The sequence below is a fragment of the Cavia porcellus genome, unplaced genomic scaffold (genome assembly GCF_034190915.1).
Source record: "Cavia porcellus strain 051 isolate PalLab524CR breed Dunkin Hartley unplaced genomic scaffold, mCavPor4.1 scaffold_11, whole genome shotgun sequence".
NCBI lineage: Eukaryota > Metazoa > Chordata > Mammalia > Rodentia > Caviidae > Cavia > Cavia porcellus.
In genome coordinates, this window is record NW_026947494.1 from 59,299,387 (window position 1) to 59,319,387 (window position 20,001).

General features: G+C 41.2%; 1 protein-coding gene across 3 annotated transcripts in view; it reads right to left on the reverse strand.

The window, feature by feature from the left end:
• Positions 1 to 9,870: 9,870 nt before the first annotated feature.
• Positions 9,871 to 20,001, reverse strand: part of Mrps27 (mitochondrial ribosomal protein S27) — an 80,261-nt gene continuing 70,130 nt past the window's right edge. For all 3 annotated transcript variants that reach the window (XM_003461606.5, XM_063258331.1, XM_004999748.4), the window contains 4 exons: positions 18,148 to 18,250; positions 15,750 to 15,892; positions 13,480 to 13,650; positions 9,871 to 11,070 (listed from right to left, as the gene is read on the reverse strand). In XM_003461606.5, coding sequence (XP_003461654.1) covers positions 10,831 to 11,070; positions 13,480 to 13,650; positions 15,750 to 15,892; positions 18,148 to 18,250 — 657 coding nt within the window. In that variant the 3' untranslated portion in view covers positions 9,871 to 10,830. The remainder of the gene's footprint in view (positions 11,071 to 13,479; positions 13,651 to 15,749; positions 15,893 to 18,147; positions 18,251 to 20,001) is intronic.

Consider the following 20,001-nt stretch of genomic DNA (forward strand, 5'->3'; position numbering starts at 1 on the left):
CTCGAGTTTGTTTACTGCAGGTCATTTCTGGAGAACTAGGTGCTGGGTCAGTTACACTGCACTCTCCCTTCCCCAAATTAACAGAGGTAGTTCAATCTTGAGACAGAGGCAAAGTTAGCTATGCCCGGAGTACAGCACTAGAAGTCAGACACTAACGAGAATTCCGTACTAGCAATGAAGTCTTTCACTTTAATCAACCTTCAAACCTCAGGGAAAAAAAAAAATCAAACTAAAAACAACGTTACTAAATATCTCCTGAAATTCTCAACTTCTTCAAAGCTGATCCATGATGCATCCATTGGAAAGAAAACAAAAGCCCAACTGTTGAATTATAGGATTATATGAAGTGATAAAGGATGAAACAAACAAACAAACAAAAAAAGGTGCTTGGCAAACTCAAAGATGACTTAATAAAATGATCAGTAAGCTTAAATAATACACTAATAAAAAGATAGCTGAACTAAAAAAAAAAATGCTACAAAGTAGGAATGACAAAGATACCAAATGGAAATTCAGGAATATAAACATTCCACTGAAAGTGTAGGCAGCAGAAGTGACCAGTGTAACAAGGTAGTGTTAGAACTAGAAGACAAGAGCAGAAGTGGGTGATAATATGACTCAAAGATACCTTTAAAACAGAGGCTGCAGAGGGCTGGGGATTTAGCTCAGCGGCATAAGTGCCTGCCTTGCAAGCAGGCAGTCGTGAGTTTGATCCCCGGTACTGATAAAAAGGAAAACAAACAAACAAACAAACAAAAAACAGAGACTACAGAAAAAGGACCCAAGAGCTGCTAGATGGTGGAAAGAAAAACAAGCCTAGGATTAAATAGAATTAGTGAGAAATCAGAAGATGGCATGAATGCCACAAAAAACCTATCCAAAGAGATCATACCAGAAATCTTTCCAGTATGGGGAAATAATTTAACATAAGCAAGGTATGTAGACACTAAATAGCCACAAACAGGAAAGAATTTCTCCATGACATAATCAAACTCTTAGAGGTTGAATATAAGGACAGAATCGTAAATGATGTTACAGAAAAGCCAAAAATCACTATTATGGCAGACTTCTCAACACAAACCTTAACTTTCAGGAGAAAGTAGCAGCATCCCTAACCTCTATTCACTGCTAAAGATCCCAACAGCAGTTCGCCAGTTGTGACAACCAAAAATGCCTCCAAACAAACCAAGCATGTGGTTTGGAGTAAAGTGATTCAAGTCTTAAAAGAAAACAATTTCCAACCCAGAACTAATATATTCTACAAAAATATCTTTCCAAATTGATGGAGCAATAAGTTTTTTTTCCCCCATAAGCAAAAGAACCCTAGAAAATCCATGATCACCAAATCAGCACTCCAAAAAATTCAAGGACATCACTGGCCAACAATGTTAAAAAGTCTACTGAAATGAATATATCAGGTAGGGTGAGCAGTTAAGCAGGAGGGGAGGAAGGAATTATCAAGAGAAAAATAATGCAATGACATGAATAAATCAGTACTTTTTAGTAACAACTTTCAATGTGATTGGTCTCAACTCCCCAATCCAAAGACAAAGACTGGCAGAATGGATCAAAAAACAGATTCAGTGGTATGTTGCATACAAGAAACAATTAAGTCAAAAAGAAATTTATAAAGTAAAAATCAATGGATAGAAAACAAACATTCCATTCCATAAGAACTCAAAAACAAGCAGGAGTACGTATCTTATTTTTCAGACAAAGTGAATTGCAAGCCAAAACTGATCATAAGAGGCAAAGGTCACTACATACTGGTTAAGGGAATAATTCAATAGGAAGAGAGATCATTATAAAGATATATGCACCAAATACTGGTACACTGAACTTCATAAAACAAACCCTACTGAGTATAAAAGATCGGATAAACATCAACACAATTATAGTGGAAGGCCTTAATATCCCACCATCACAAATTAAACAAAAAAATTAACTAAGAAATATTAGAATTGAACTCATCTTCAAACAAATAATAGATATTCACACTGTTCTACCAAGTAACAACAGAATACACATGCTTTGCAACAGCACATAGAGATTAAATAATACACTGTTGAATAACCAGGGAGCCACAGAAAAGCCAAGGAAGGAACTAGACAGTTCTTAGAATCAATGCTAGTACCACAAACCGGCACATAATGAAAGCAGTTCTAAGAGGGAAGTTTACAGCTGTGAAGACTTGTATCAGAAAACAGAGTGAGTCCAAGCAAATAATCTAATGATATGCCACAAGGTCCTACAAAAACAAAATAATCTAAATCCAATGGTAGAACAAGGACAGAAATTTTAAAGATTAGGGCACAAATTAGTGAAGTTGAGACTGAAATTAGAAATAAAAAACGAAATCACAAAAGACAACACCAAAATCTAGAAGATTATTAGCAACTATCTGAAAACCTGTAAGCCAATAAATTGGAGAATCCAAAAGAAATGGACAGGTTTCTAGATGCATATCAATTATCAAAACAGAACCAAGAGGATATAAATTTGTAAAAAACAAACAAACACAAGTGGATACACCTTGAGACCATAATATTAAGTGTAATAAATCAGACATATACACTTAAATGTCACATGGTTTCTCATGTGAGGAACCCAAAGTATAAATAAAAGAAAAAATGGAAGATAACAGGAAACAGAGAGATCTTTGTGAATGGGAAAAGGATCAAGAGGAGAGAAGGAAGAAAAAGGGATGTAAGAAGAATGAAGATATATTATGCACATGTACCAGCCCTCTATAACTAATGTAATCATTATTTACTAAAAACTTGTATTAGCAAAAATAGAAATTTAAAAGGAAGATATAAAAATCCTGAACAATCCAGTAACAGGCAATTAAATCAAGGCAGTAATAAAAAATTTATCTACGAAGAAAAACCTGGGGCCCAGTGGATTCACCACTGAATTCTACAAGAACTTTAGGGAAGATCTAATGACATTCTTCAAATTTTTCAATGAAATTTAAAGAGGAGTACTGACCAAGTCATTCCTGGAAGGTAGCATTATATTGATTCCAAACCCAGAGAAGGACTCAACTGAAAAAGAAAATTACAGGCCAATCTCTTTAGTGAACATAGACACAAAGATCCTTAACAAGATACTGACAAACAGAATGCAACAAATCATTAAAAAATCGTATGTCATAATCAAAAAGGTTTCATCCCAGAGATGCAAGGATGGTTCAACAAATGCAAATCAATAAATATATCACATAAACATAAGGAAAGAAAAAACTCACAGGTTCACTTCAATAGATGCAGAAAAAGCCTCTGACAAAATCCAACTTATCTCAACACGATAAAAGCAATCTGTGAAAACCTGAAAGTTTTTTCTCTAAAATCAGGAACAAGATAAGGATACCCACTATCATCACTCCTATTTAATAAAATACTTGAAATGTTAATCAGAGCAAGCAGGCAAGAAAAATAAAAAGATTGTGTAGAATAAGGAGTCAAACATCCTTCTTCACAGAGGACATGACATAAAAGACTGAAAAAAATTTCACTGAAAAAACTCCTAGAATGAACAAATTCAACAAGGTAGCATGACACAAAATCAACACACAAAAATCAGTACACAAATAATGAACCTACTGAGAAAGAAATTAGGAAAACAATACTCCTCATGATAGCTTCACAGAAAATTAAATACTTAGACATTAACCTAACACAGGAAGTGAAAGACCTCTATTTTAAACAAAATTATAATACTCAGAAAAAGGAAATTAAGGAGACACCTGAAAATTAAAAGTATTTTCCACTTCTCTATTTGTGAATAGGTGGAACAAATATTGTCAATATGGCCGTATTACCAACTGATACATAAATTTAATGCAATCTCACTCAAAAATATGGATAGCATTCCACAGAGAACTAGAAAAAAATACTAAAATTCACATGGAACTAGAAAAGACCAGAACAGCCCAAGAAATCTTGGACAACAGCAAAACAGCAGCCATCACAATCCTGGAATTCAACTTACATTAAAAAACTACAATGTTAAAACAGCATGAAAAAAGAAAACAAAACAAAGCAAAGCAAGCAAACAAACAAACAACAACTCAGTATGGATGGTACTGGCACAGAAGCACTCATGCAGATCAGTGGAACAGAAACCATGCAGAAACAGTGCCAGGAGACTTCAGCTATTTGAATTTTGAAAAACGGACCAAAATGTAAGAGGAAAGAGAGCCTCTTAAAGGTGCTGGGAAAACTCTGAGGATGGAAACTGGATCCGTATCGCTCACCACATATTAAAATAAATCAAAACGGATCAAAGATCTAGATTTTAAAACAGAAACACTGAATCTGCTGTAAGGTCAAACAGGCAAAACTCTTGAAAACACAGACATAGGCAAGGACTTTTTGAACACTACCCCCAAATGCACAAGAAATAACATCATGAATCAACAAATGGCATTGTATCAAATTAAGAAGCTCCCACACAGTACAAGAAACAACTGAGAGTAAGGAAATAACCTACAGGAGGAGAAACAATGTTCTGCCAGCCACAACTTGGACAGAACACTCACAGGAGAATATACACAGGACTGAAACAATCAGGCGCTCCAAAATTAAAGACTCAGTCAAAAACTAGGCAACTGAAATGAACAGACACGTCTCAGAAAGAGAAATACAAATGGCCAATAAATACACGAAAAAATATTCAACAGTTCTGGTCATTAGACAAATCCAAATTAAAACACTTAAGATTCCTTCTATCTTACTCTAGAGAATGGTTATCATTAAGAAATCAAGAGCTAGGAACATAGTTCAATGACACATTGCCTGCCTGGCAAACAAGAGGTTGTGAGTTCAATTTCTGGTATCAGAGCAGGGAAAAAAAGAAATCAAATAAAGCCAATGTTGGCAAGACTGCAGGGGAAAAGGAACTCTAGTACATTTTTGGTGGGAACCTAAACAATGGAAATCAGTATGGAGCTTCACCAAAAAACTAACACTAGACATTCTATTCAAACCATCCTCTACCAGGCATTTTCCCAAAAGAATTAAAGATACCGTATTACAGTGACACATGTATACCTGTGTTTATAGGAGTAGCAGCATGGCTCATTATAGCTAAATCTTGAAAATGACCTATATATTTATCAACAGGTGAATAGATAAAGAAAATGTGGTATTTATTATACACAATGCAGTACTACTCTGACATAAACGGGTCATTTGTAGGAAAATGGATGCACCTTGAGACCATAATGGTTAAATTTTTAAGATTAAGTTTATTGGTATATTTTAGGTATACATAATGATTACATTTATTTTAGGGAATTTGTACCTATAACTTTCCCCCCATTCCTCTCCCTGCCTTTTAACCCCACTTTCTCTTTCTATTTACAAAAGCTTTGGTTCCATTTTTTGCTTCTTTTTTGCATCACTTTTTCTTCTTTCCTTCCTTCCTTCCTTTCCCCTCCCCCTCTCCTCATTTGACCATTTTCTCCTTCTCATTTGGCCATTTTGCCATTTTCTTCCTGTTTCACAACATCTATTATACATTTTGGTCCTTATTTACACTTGTGGTTTCTCACAACAGAGAATGTGGTATTTACATGTGTCTGATTTATTTCACTTAAGAGTATGGCCTTAAGGTGCAATCATTTACCTAGAAATGTCCCTAGCTTATCCACAAGTTAAATATTACATGCTTTCTCTTACATGAGAAACCCAAACTATAAATAATTTAAAGAAAAAATAAAGGATAGATAATAGAAATGGAGATATCCTTTGTAAGCAGGAAGGGACCAGGAGACAAGTGGGCAAGAGCAAGAGAAGTAAAAAAAAAAAAAAAAAAGAAAGAAATTAAGTAGGTACATGTACCTACTGCCTATAATGAACATAATCATTATGTACTAGTAAAAAAAAATTTTTTTATCGGTATCAGGGATCGAACTCATGACTGCGTGCTTACAAGGCAGCTAAATCCCCTGACCCCCTGAGCTAAATCCCCAGCCCCACTAGTAAAAAATTTTAAAATAAGATTTTACAAAACATGCTGGGCATATGGCCCAGTGGTAGAGCAGCATCACAAAATTAAATCAAATCAAATCATGCCTGGCAAGGCGGCAGATGCCTGTAATCCCATCACTCTGGAGGGTTAGGCAGGGATTGCTGCGAGTTCAACGTCAGCCTGGGCTACACAGTGAGTCTAAGGCCAGCCCGATTTATAAAGTGAGACACTGCCCCTAAAAACAAAAACAACAGCAGCCCTGTAAACACAGCCAAATAGTCCCTGGAAGTAAAGCCACTCCTGGTTGAGAATCGGTCTTCTTTTCACACCCGTCATTTGCAGACAGCTTCCATCAGGGAATGGATGCTGTCATGGTCCCGGACAGGTGCTGGTGCTGCACTGCAGGAGGCCAGAAGCTCCCCAGCCAGTGAGGAACTGGAGTTCATGAGTAAACAGCCTGCAGGGGAACCCGCCCAGGTGCCCTACACACCACACCAGAGGCTCCACACCAGGGGCCTGCCCTGCCCCCACTCCACTGCCTTTTTTTTCAGCCTCAGCCTCTCCCTCCTCACCTGCACTAACAGGATCACCACTGGCTGTGGCTGTGTACAGATTCCTGTTTCCTGCACTAGGGGTGCCTATAACGCACTAGGGCACAGCAGTGTGCCAAGCCTTGGGGGTAGCCTTTGGTGCCAGATCTGGGGTTGCCCCTTACTTTCCAGTTCACTGAGCATTGACAGCAGCCCTGGTGATTAATCACTTTTTATATATGTAGTTAATGCATCATGTGGCTATATATAGTCAGTATTATTTGTATCACAGCTTCGTCACTTCCTAATTTCCTGCTTTGGGGCAGACCAGTGGACTACAGATGAGGCACACAGGAAACGTAGATGTATCTCTCTCCTTTCTCTTTCCTCACAAACCTTCTACCTGAGACTGATTTTGTTTGGTCCATGTTACACTCTGCAGAGATTGAGAGGTTTCCTTTAGCATTAAGCCTTCCCCCTAGTACATATGGCTCCTAGTGTCTGAATATTTCTGTTGAGAATTACTCAACCTAAGGAAATAGTTCATCGAGGAAATACATAAGGACAGACCCTCACACAGTGATGCCTACTGCGCTGGGACAGTCACAAGACACATAAGCATGACCGTCTGTGTGGACTTTCCGTCTAGCACCACACTCATAATAAAATGGGATCAGGGTTTCACACTTTGGGGAGTTGGAAACTTACTTTCATGATGGCTCCAAATAGTCTGGAGAAAGGGGACCCACAGAGCAAAACTAAAATAGCTGCACCGACCCTGAGGAGGAAAGGAGCAAGTCCCAGGGAAGCAGGGATGGAGACCCAAAGTCAAACAAGAACACAAAGACCATTAAAGCCAGTTGTCTGCAGTCAGTGTGAAAAAATGGCTTTTAATTGTTATTTTCAATTTGGCTACTTACAAAATCTACCACAACCTTCTTCCACATTTATGTGACAGCTGCAATCAGTTGGAAGGCAGGAAAGCAGAAGGAAAGGTTTGGTGTCAAGGCCACAGAGCCTGGGGGGAGTGAGATATTCATACCTCACGATTCTTTTTCCCCTCACCACTCTGCCTTTTACTTTTTTTTCTTTTGCCACAGTGACTCTAGGTGTACACCAAAACAGGTTTAGCCTGAATTGTTCATTTCAGTTCAAATTAAAATGCTTCATCATGAACATACTGTGCAGAAGGCTCCCTGAAGAGGGCCATTTCTATGCTTGAGACAGACCTAAGAGACGAAGCAAAGGGCAAGGCAGATTTGTTTCATTATTGCTTTTTTGGGAACCTCAGCTCCCCTTAGCTGCATCTGACACCCTTCAGCCATGCATGGACAGGTACAGATGCGCTAGCCTGTCCCCCTCAACAGGACCTAAGTTATCTTGAGGGTATGATCGACAGAGCGGCTCTTCATTAGCTCTATAACTGGTTTTAGTATGGTGTCTTGCACGCAGTAGACAGGGAACAAATGCTGTAAGCAAATGACAGCAGTGCTAGCACAGACAGCACCAGCAGGGTCAAATGGAAGACAGTTTTTTTTTTTTTTTTTACCCCAGTACTGAGGGTCAAACTGAACTTTCTCACTCAGCTATATCCTCAGACCTCAAAAACTTTGTGACAAGTTCTTACTAGATTGCTAAGTTATGGTCCTCCTGCCTCACTGTCCCAAAGTGCTGGGAAGCAAAACTTTTAAAAGGAAGAGAAAGATTATAGTTGATGGCTACATTGTGAAGCAGAAGGCGAAAGCTTAAAGCCAAATTTCAAAAGGTCCTTTATGCTGGATTAGTGCTGACTTTAGTGTACTCAATTTTATCACCTCCACAAAAGATCTTTCCAATGGAGGCTGGATTCTAAGGCACTGGGCCTTCAAAATTCCTTTTAGGGAGTACAATGCAACCCACCCCAGGTAAGTTCAAGCAATGTTCCTGGATAAGGGAGAGAGGAGAAATGAAAGATGCCAAGAACATTGGTGGGGTAGCTGGCCCTGGGGTCTGGATTCTGGAGATCAGAGTTAGACAGGCAGGGTAAGGGGAAAGGGTTTGCAGATAGGGAATCACAGGGATGGTTCAGCAGGATTCAGGGCAAGAGAAGGCTGCAGGGTGGGGCATCTGGGCCCAGACTGTCCATGCTGGGGCAAGGCTAGTAGTCTGGCCTGCCTCTGGCAGGTCAGCCAGCAGGAGGGCAGTGCCCCAGGTCAGGGTGCTGATAGCAGCTTCTCTGCTGCATGGAAGGAGCACAGAAGCAAAGTCAAGTAACAGGATGGAAGACTAGCAATGGGCCACTGCCCTCAAGGAAGGTAGGGGAGCATCCCATAGCTCAGGAGCCAGGAGCTCGGGAAGAGGGCAACAAACTGGAGGAGAAATGCGCTAAGAGTTAGTTCCTGGAAGCCTTGGTGGCACAAGTGTAGAGGAGTCTGAGCAGTGGGGCAAGATAAACTCTCATCCAGGCAGAGGCACAGTGGTAAAGAGGCCCCTTTCATTGAGGACTCAGAATAAAAAGCAATAGGGACAGAGGGGAAGTACTATGGCTTGTGTCTAGATATTGCCTCGAAGCCTCACGCAGTCATAGGTGGGGCTTTCCAGAGACGACTAGATCTAGGATCTTGTACTGGGATTGACTCACCTGTGAGATGCTCGGATTGCGTGTGAGTGTGACCTACACTAAGAATAGGTAGCCTGGCTAGGGTCTAAGGGACAAATGGGCTGCTGTGGGCTTTGCTTGTTGCCTGCCACCTTTTGCCGGCCCTGTTTTGCCATGCACCGTTTCTCCTCTGTGATGCTCCTCTGCCCTACCACCCTGCTTTGGTGCAAGCTGACTATGAACTGAAACCTCTACAAACTGTGACCTAAACAAACCTTTTTCCTTTAACTTTGTGTGTTGGGTATTTTGTCTCAGCAATGAGAACAGTAACTAAGACAGGGAGGAAAAATGAAAACAAAATTATGATTCAAAGGATTAACCCAATGCTTCAGGCCATGACAATCATTCATTCACTGAGCACAGGTTGCTTTTATCTTGAATCTCTCACCTCATGTAAAAAGGCAGTTGCCAAAAAACTCTTGATAAACCACCAAAGTATTAGCACTGACCCTGGTCAGGATGCTCGCCTAAGTCAGAGTCAGTTCCAGAGGCCACAAGGCCTATGCAGACCCAGGCCACAGGAGGGCAGGGCAGAGGTAGCCAGCAGGAGAGTTACTCTGCCTCATGTCCTCCTTCACAATGGGGCTGCTCGTGCTGTGGGCACACAGTAAGTGCTCAATAAATGTGAGTAGTGACTGTTACAGATGTGTTGTTCACAATCCCAATAATGATAATTGGTGGTAAGATACACTCTGTCTCCTTCCCCCAAAGATAAATGTCCTGGGATTACTTCAGTGCATGCTTTATTTGTGCAGGTTCCTGAAAAAAGCACAATCTCGAATGAAAGTACAACACTGTACTTAATGGCAACATTACATAGCAAGCAAAAACTGTCCCCGAGCCTTTCACAGAAGGAAGGAACTTCCTGGCAGTTTTACAGCTATTCACATCAGCTTTGCATGTGAAGCCCCATCCCACTTCTCATTTTCACTAACTTCTTTCACTGACATGTGTTCACAGTTGTGTACAAATGTGTGTATTTGTGCATGTGCACATGTGTGTGTATACATACAAAAGGCTGCTCAAGAGAGTAGCAATGATGGTCTGGAAAAGCAATCCCATGATGATAAAGCAGCCACAGCAGGGCCAGGTTTCTCCTCCAGAGCCCTTCAGCCTAACAATATCACTGTGGCTGCCTAAAGTTGGCAACCAAGTGTGGTCCTGGTCTTGAGGTCACTCTTGCGGGTTCCCCACAGAGTAGAATCACAAGGCAGTCCATGGTGGGCAGGACGATGTGGAAATGTATGAGCACCTTGAGCGGCGTGCAGAGAGGCATCATTGGAGAGGACTCTACAGTTCACCTGGGTAAAACATACCTGGGCTGGAGACAGGTAGGACATTCAACACCTGTGCTGGAGATGAGACTCTTCAGCCACAGCCTCTCCTCCACTCTCACAGGTGCTGGGAATTTTCCATGCTCACAGTTGACTTCCATGCCTGGCATGCTACTGGGAGCCTCAAGAGTTTCTCTTAAAGATGTTCAGCTGGTGACTTTAGTCTAGCTGCATGCCACTTGGCCTAGCTCCCCAGCTCTTCTTGGCATCTGGATGAGCAGTCACAGCGTCCTGATATGTGGCACAGCATGGTTTAAACAGTGTGGCCTGTTTAAGAAAAGCCAGAGAAGAGGTCTGTCCCCTGAGCACTGGAGCAGCCTGGGAGGTCCTCGAACGGGCTGGCCTGTGCGCATTAGGCTGCCGCCTTGGCTGCTTTCTGGGCCTCATACTCTTGCTTTGCTCTTTCCCTCTGCTCCTGCTCCCTCTGTATCAGCTGCATCAGCTCCAAATGCCACTCCCGCAGTTTTTGCTCATAGGTGGCGAGGTCCTCAGGCTCACAGGTAGGGAGTTTTTCCTTGACAAGCTGGGTTGTGAGAGTCAAAAGGCTTTCTGATTCAACTTTGCCCAGAGCCTGCAATTTAGACTGACAGATCTATTGGATATGAAGGAGATAGAGAAAGAGAAAGAAGGGGAGAGGCAGAAGAAGAGAAAAAGAGAAGTTGAACAAAAAAGAGAAACAATTTAGTCACTTGCAAAACAGTCCCACACTTTGCTTGCAAAAAGTTCTTTGTTGAAACACTGTCACATGGCCATTCATCTAGGATCTGCTCCCCTCAGCTTAGAAGTTTGGCTAAGATGCCAGATCCGTGATTTCTCCCCACTGACTCACAAACGGTAAGTGGAACTCCATATGCTGGGACTCCCAGTGTGTTGTTTTAAACCACAAAGATGACACAGGTGGAACACAAGAATGTTTCCATGCTGACCTATTCCAACCCAAGAAGCAAACTCCACTGGATGCAAACAAAATGGCATCGACATCTGATAAACTGGAGTAAGCCTGTTCTTATCTTTTCCTTCAAATAACCATGGTAAATGTCTCTCCTGCCAGTAGTGCTTTCAACAGATGGAACTGCTGAAGGATTTCTCACTAATGGCATGCTAAACAGGTCCCATGAGCACTTGTACTATTAGAAGCCTCCCCCTGCTGTGCCCCCTGCAGTCAGCCTTTCCATCCTGCTTGCCTGCAGCCCTATCACAGTGGCAGCTTGGTTTGGTCAGTGATGTATTCCTGGAGTAGTAAAGTATTAAAAACATTAATCTGCTTAAGTGCTTCAAGATGCAGATCATCAGAACAGCCACTTAGGGTCCCAGGTGCTGCTTACACCACACATTCCCATGTTTCACAAGCCAACACGCTGGTGCGAGTGCTGAGCTTGTTTTGATATGACACAGAGTTAGAGGTGGACAAGGTCTACTGGCTCCAAGGCACAAGTAGAGACCTAGTGTGGTCAGATGGTCACACAATGGTTTCCAAACAATACCTCAGACTAATACAAGTCAAGCAACAGGAAGAAAAGAAGGTATAAAATGAAAACATTTTGTTTTTGATTTCACTGTCTCCATGGTTTGTGGCCAAGGGGTCTCAGAATAAGGTTTCAGCACTGACTCATGAAACCTGTCCAAATCCCAATTCAGTTACCTATGGGCAAGTGTCGGTGTCATGTGACCTGAGTGAGTCTGCCAGCCAGAGCTTGGGACAGTAACAGAAGTACAAGGGGCTGGACACAGTGAACAGTTGGTAAACATTTGTCTCTTCTGCTAATTTTCGTATCATTTAAGTGTGGAAAATGGAGGCCCCAGGGGCTGAGAACTTACTGCAAGCCCAGGTTTCTACCCTGTGGGATTAAATACACACAAAGCAATAGCCGTAATTTTTAGGAGTTGGGCAGCAACCGTAGTTCATGTGAATGTGAAGATGAAAATCTGAGGGGCTAAGCAGGTTTGTTTGTTTTTTTGTAATAAGCCTTTCAAAATAAACCTATAAAATTAGACAAAGAGGAAGGGATTAGAATGAAAATTCTCAACCTACTTCTACTACCAGTCTGTGAACCTCGGGAACATTAATTATCTTTGCTTTCTTGGTTTCAAATTAGAAAAAGATTGATTAGTGACCTTACAGGAGAACTGGAAGAAAGAGTTGCTTAAAATACAATAGGAAAAGAGACTTTTCACTGCTGATTCAATATACTTGCTCAATAGATTTAAATGTAGTAATCTAGCAAAGTTTATATCAGCTTATTACAAAGTTTAATCTAGCAAAGGTTACATAAAATGACACAATGGTCTACTGGCGAAGCTGAGGAAGTCTTCTGTTCTCTACATAGAATCCCACTAAGACAGCAATTTTATGTCTGCATTAAATGGACAAGAAACAAGGCAAAGGGAAGCCCGAGGGTTTAACCAGTGAACATGCTTCCTTTCCCCTGTTGCTGACTGCAGGCATTTTGGGATATAGAGTTGAAACCTACCAGAGACAGCCTGAGTGCTCAGGGCTGCTTACACAGCCATGCAGTACAGGAGAGCATTTCTAATGGCTGCAGCACAGTTTTGACAAGCACAAAACTGCCAAAGATGAGCAACAAGAGATGCCTGCCTCTTTTCTTCTGAGAGTAATGTGGCTCTGTAAAGTGGAACTGGGTTTCTGATCCAGTGCACTCAGTGCACTATGGGGACCAGATACTGTCCCCCTACAGTAGGAACCACATCACAGCAATGAGGGGGCCAGTTATAACCCATCCATCAGGCACCTATCTTTAATGAGGGGATAATGACATGCTGCCTCATGAATGATTAGATCAAGTATAAAAAGAAACATAAAATTTCACTGGTTTCTTTGAAGACCACTTCCTGTGTGAAGCAATAAAAATATAATTTTTGATGTCAGTTTGTAATGCCTTTGTGTGTGACAGTGATACACAAATGCTTAGAAGAGTGCTCATGCATCACCGTAGCAGAGGAGATTGTGTTATGCACAGCTGAGGAGTCAATTTCTGCTCACCTTAAACCGTTCCAGGTATTGGGGAAGCTTGGACTCTTCTGGTTCCTCTATGTCTAGCTGCTCCACCACATTATCTGAGGCCTGGCCATCTCCACTTTCCAGGGGAGGTTTCTCTGAAGCGCCCTCAGCTGGAGAAGTCAGTACCGTCAGCACTCTGTCCAGCACATTGAGCTGAAAATCAGGAATTATGTATTACGCGGTCCTGATGGCACACAGCACTGTGAAGAGAGGCTAGGAAGCTGAGAGTGAGGGGAAGAGGGGCCTAAAGAACTGTGGGTAGTTTCTTCCTGTTATAAAATCACAGGAAACAGCTGGGGACGGGGCTCAGTGGCAGCGTGCTTGCTTAGCATGCATGAGACTCCGGGTTTGATCCCCAGCACCACACATACCCTCACACACAAAAGGTAAGAAATAAATAATTACTTTTTTTTTTTTTGTCTTTTTCTTTTTTATCGGTACCAGGGATCGAACTCATGACTGCCTGCTTGCAAGGCAGGTGCTTACGCCGCTGAGCTAAACCCCTACCCTGAATAATTATACTTTTTGCACCTTAGAAACACCCTCTCACATGACATGGACACCACAGTACAAAACAAGTAGTACAAAACAAATAGGCAATCCTATCACAGTAAGGATTATTTATATGCATAAAGCCAGCAGAGGGACATCCAAGTGTGCTTTTAATTAGCCAGACAGGAGCCCAAGAATTATACCTGAGTGATCAGGACTCCTCCTTTCATGTCTTCCTTGGAGTTAGTTTGGAGTTGGGACAAAAGGAAAGAGACCACAGCCAGGCTGAATGCATGTTAAAGCTGCTGAGGGCTGCCCTCAGAGAAAGATTTTAGCTCAGTGTGTCTATAAATTAGAGATCAACGTAACCCATGTATGCTGCTGGCAAGGCCAGAAACACATCCTGAAATTCATTTTAATGAGGTGACTTCTGACTTATGTATTAAGTAAATTAAAGAACAGAGGGTTTGCTTGTGTCTTATCTCACTCCCCTTCTACTTTAACTTCAGACACTTAGCCCAAGGAATGCTAAGTCATTAGAGTCGGGACAGGAACAATCAAAAGGACAGCATAAACACCTGCTTGGATATCGATTAATCCTATCCATGTCAAATTGCAGCAAAAATCCAAGAAGTACTAAATCCTTTACCACTTCAAATCATGACACCTAAACTGGGCATGTATCACATTCTTGACATATGAATAACAGTTCCACAGATTAGAATCAAAATACATGTTTGGAAGAGTTATCTTCTCAGCAAAGAATTTACGTACAATTTTTGTCTTCAATCACCAGCACTGATTGCAGCAGGCTTAAGACATGTATGTTGAGAAATGTGTATGTTTTATTATACATGTCCACAAAAGAATGTAACAACTCAACAGACACTGGCATGGGGGCTAGGGTTAGATGCATCAGACCTGCACATCTCCTGACAGAAACAAAAGGCAGGGACTGAGCTTTGGAGACCAAAGTCAAGACAAAATGAGCAAATGGCTTTACAGTGACCTTTCTCCCAGGCAAGAAGACAGCCCTTGTCCTATCTTCACTCTGCCTAGAAAGCTGCTTGGCTAGGCACGGACCTTGGCTGCCTGCAGGGTGCAGGACCTATTGAGTTCCCTGGAGTCTGAGCTAAGTTAAGTGGCTTCATTGTGTCAAGGGTTGCAAGTGACTAGAGAGATGCGCTCTGAGGCTGCTAGGAGGACAGTGCTTGAGATAAGGCAAAGCAAATACCTTAGAGTTTTGAAAGAAACACCAGTTCACCTCTAGTATCACACACTCCCCACAGAACGGATGATGGAAGCAGAGTAGCCGGTCCCCAGATTCATTTCTTGAGGGTTTTTATGGTGGGAAAAAGTTGCTGTGTACTTTTTCAGGACTGCATTAGAGTATGGAAATGCCAAAAATATTTAACATGAAATCTTATCCTCTTCAACTGAGATTTTTTGGGGTGGATGGGACAGTGCAGTAGGCAGTATTTTACTGAACTCAGTTTGAATTTCAGGGGAGCAAAACTATTTTCCTTCCTGTTTAATGAGTCAACATTAATCTTACTTTCTAGTGTTTTTTTTTTTGTCAGCAGCATGGAATATATGCTTTTTCATTCCTGCTCAACTGGGCACTTATTCTATACATATTCATTCTATACAAATACAGAAAGCAGGGATAGGGGAAAGATAGCGAAAACAGACCCAGAGCTCAACCTGTCATGAGGGATAGAGATGGCTGAACCTGGGTGAAAGAGGGCTGAGGGACGTACCGCTTCTCTACATAGCTTTATGTCCTCTGAAGAGGAGGCCACCTTCTCCATCACTTGAAGGGCTCGGTCCAGGTAGCCTGGTTTCCATATCAGAGGCATGTTGGAGTACACAGCCCGAAGTCCATGCTGCATTTCCACCTTTCCTGTGGCCAAGAAGAACAATGAAGAATGCTCAGTCACGTCTTTCCATTATATCTGAGACTGAGGATTGACGGTACTAAGTCTGGCTATTATAGACACAGTGGATCATTTCAAATCTGTGCCAAGAGTCTCATTTTCATTTAGCAACCTGGTGACATTTTAGAGAAATGATGAATGTGGCAAAGTTTAGACAGGCTTGGTGATGCAAGCCAGTAATCCCAGCACCATGGGAGGCTGAGGTGGGATTACAAATTCAAGCCCTGCCGTGGCAATTTAACAACAAAATGAGACCGTTTTTCAAAATAAAAAATAAAAAAAGACCTTGAGCTCAATTTCCAGTACTATAGTAAAACAATAACAACAACAAAGTAGATACATTTTATCATACAAATTTGTATGACTTTATTTTTCCTCTTTTTCATGGGCTGGCAGTGTCTTTTGTAAGGCTGCCTTAATGACTAGCCTGAGAGAAATTTTGAGAGGATGCCATCTCTGCCTTTAAGGCTCCCCTTAAAACAGAAATCAATGGCAACACTATTTTTGTTTCTAGAAAATTTCTCTCCCAGAAAAAGAAATTCCACAGCTTTGCTATAGTGAAAATGTTGTCAACATCTAACAACTTTCCCTTGCTAAGAAAGGTGTGAGATTTCTTGAAAAGTGTCAAAACAATCAGTGTATGGTCTTTATGAAAAAAAAAAAAAAAAAAGAAATCTCTTTTTTTTCTTTCTTTCTTTTACTTGAGCTTTATTAGTCCTTAAATTTTAACAGTCCTGGTGATCCTTTTGGACCTTAGGATGTTTCCCTTGGTGCCTAAACTCATCCAAACAGGGGCTCAGGATGGGGATTTGGACAGCGGGTCCTTCGTTCCCGCAGGGGCAGGGGCTAACTGAACTCACTTGCTCTGCACTAATACCCAAAGTCACCTTGAGCTGCTAGGTCGCAAATTCACCTTCACTTAGCTTTCCTGGGAAGGAGGATTTGGGGACGCTACAGTAGGATACAAACAGACAAAGCTTATCAGGCAATAGCTAATTTTAGACCTCTAAGGTGCTTGGCAGCTACAAGGCAGTCTCGGTGGGCCCCTGCTGCTACCAGGGTTGAATGAGGTCATGCAGCAGGTGACACAAAGACAGCAAAGAGCTTTTGATCTGTTGGTTGCTGGTCACAAAGAGCGGGGCCTCTGCTCATAAACAACACAAAGCACACTTTCCTAGACCTACCGACTTCCTGAATAATACATGCAGTATAGCAGCCTTGAATGCTGATCTGAACAGAACAACACATGTAAATCAAAATCAAAAACAGGTAGTAAATAAGGAAAACATGATTTTTAAAAACAGTGATCAACTCTTATTAGTTTAACAATCAGTCTAATATATTTTGAAAAATTTTGTTCTCAGTTTATCTAAATCAGCATGCAAGAATGTCACATTACATTTTGCAAGCAAAGATCAATTTCAAAAGCAGTCAAGCTGTTGTAACTTTGGTTTCAAAAAACAAAGAGAAGCAGAAGCAATGAAGTACCAAAAGAAGGTGCTTTCCCAGAGGCCTCACTTTGTAAGAGAGAAAAGAAGACTAATGAAATAATACGCATTTAATAAGTCTCTGGGAATCAGCACACATTTAGGCTACATGTTATTTGCTCAGAGTTCACATAACCCAGCTGAGGCTGCTCCGTGTGACCTGACACTTGCAGCAATCAGGGCCCCGCAAGTCAGCAATTGTCCCACCACACTGTGCAGTTATACTGCACTTCTCCCAAAGTGCTATTAGTTGTACTCTTTGAGTTTCTCCTTCCTCCTTTGAAAATAAAACCAAAGATACAAGTTCAACTTTAACTCTTAATTCCTTACCTCCTGGACTTTAGGTCTAAATAAACAGGAAGACCTCTGTTAATGCTAGGAAATGCTCTCATGGCTGGCTCTCTGGACAGAGAGCTACAATGTTCATTTTTTCCCAGTTCCTCAAGCAGAATGTGTTTAATACTATCTATAGCCACCAGGCACATTTCTTTCCTTGTTGGCGGTACCTTGGATTTTAAGAATGGTCTCGAACCTGTCCTATGTTTTAACTGTGAGGTCTATTTTTATATCTAAAGTAAAGATTTTAGGTGAAATTTCACTAGTAAGTTTAAATTGAATTATAATTTTATTATAATTATAGAAGAGTGTACTAATGTATCTATGAAGAACAATACACACACACACACACACACACACACACACACACACACACACGTATGGGTCACTTAGCTTACCAAGAAGAGCATAGCCATACAACTGGGAACTCACACCCACTGAGTTCTTCTGCTTTAGGCCTGGAAGTAATAGGGATGCACCAAAGTTTCTCTCCTCTTCATACTGAAACAGGAACATGGCAGATCACGGTCCAGCTAATCAATGAATACTTAATGTGACAAAGAATGTGACATGGAGGGAGATGAACTTATTATAGTATTAAGTGAATGTATCAAAATTACAAAGCTGTATAAAAATTATAATGCTAATCTTATAATAAAGGTATTTATGTTAAAAGAAAAATACAAAAAAAAATATTCCCTATGTTGACAAATGTCTGGGCAGTGAATTTACAAACAGTTTTCTTTTGGCAATGAGTAAGAATTCGTTTTACAATCAGAAAAGCAAAATGAGATTGAAGACACTGGACTTGAGAAATTAAGGAAGATTCAGCACTCTGTCAGCTACCTGCACATTCCCTCACACTGCTATGGCTCGAGAGAGGATGCTTCTAAATTCTGAACAAGTCACAGTAGACTTTTTCTCTACCATGTTAAAATAAATATCACTATTAAGTTGCTTTCAGATAGATGTGTGCTTCTTAAAAACAAATGAGGCAATCAGAAGAACACTTAGTGATCACTACTTTCAACCCAGGGTCAAAATCACACTTTAATAAAGCTGAAGCTTTTTGAAACATGGGAGGTGGACACACACGCAAAATCATAAGCACTGCTGAGCCTGCCACACACTTGAGACAGCAACAATGATGGCCACGTCCCTGGGAACGCAGGGCCTCAAGGACAGCCTTGGCAGGTCCCCAGAGAATGGAGGCTGTGTGCGTGGCGGAGTCACACAAATACACACTGGCCAGGCTGTGCCTTGAGACACACAATTCAAAGTTTAGCCTGCCCTGCACTCACTCAGAGGTCAGGGAGAAAGCAGAGAATACACAAGGTCTAGAGGCTGCAGTGGGGCCCAGGTATTAACAGGCACCCAAACTTCTCAACTATGAAGAGCCTTTGTGCAACCTAAGCACTAGCGGAAGGATTTCCTTAATCTGGGGGTTTTGTGTGTGGTGGGAGGGCAAGGGGGCTGGGGCAGGGAGAGAAAAACAATACCGTAAGGCAGCACAGATAAGTAAAAGGGCACCACGCTGCTTCATGTTAAAAAGTAATCCATTTTTAATCTAGGAAAGTTTGCTTTTCTCCACATACATGGCTTGAAAAGTGGGGCAATAAATAATAAATATGGAAGACTGAAAATATTTTTCCCCTGTAGACTAAAAGCCAAATAAGCAGTAAAATATGTAAACAGCAGTTACCCTTGTGCTAGAAATGAAGCAGGTATGGTGAAAGTGACTGGGATAGTGATATAGGTCACACATCTCTAGCCTCAAATCCAAAAGGCTCCAAATTTTGAAACTTTTTGAGCACTGACATGAGTGGAGAGTACAAAGTTCTGTACCATGAAACTTTGTTTCAAGCATAAAATTATTACAAATATTTATAAAATTACCTTTCAGCTACATGTATATGCAACACAAGGGAAGTCTGTTCAGATTTAGGTCTCATTCCACCATCTCATTATGCATTTGCAAATATCTCATTATGCATGGGCAAATATTCTAAAACCTGAAAAAAATCTGAAATACTTCTTGTCCCAAGTATCTTTATTTTTTTATATTTATTACCAGAAATCGAACTCGGGATCTTATGCTTGCCACAGATGCTGCACCGCTGAGCTACATCCCTGGACTTCCATGTTCTTTAAAAAGGGATACTCCAGTGTCACTTCACCGACATCCTCAAGGTTTTCCCATTTGATGTGTAAGCCTCTCCCATGAACACAATGCACTGTACCTCGCTCACTCC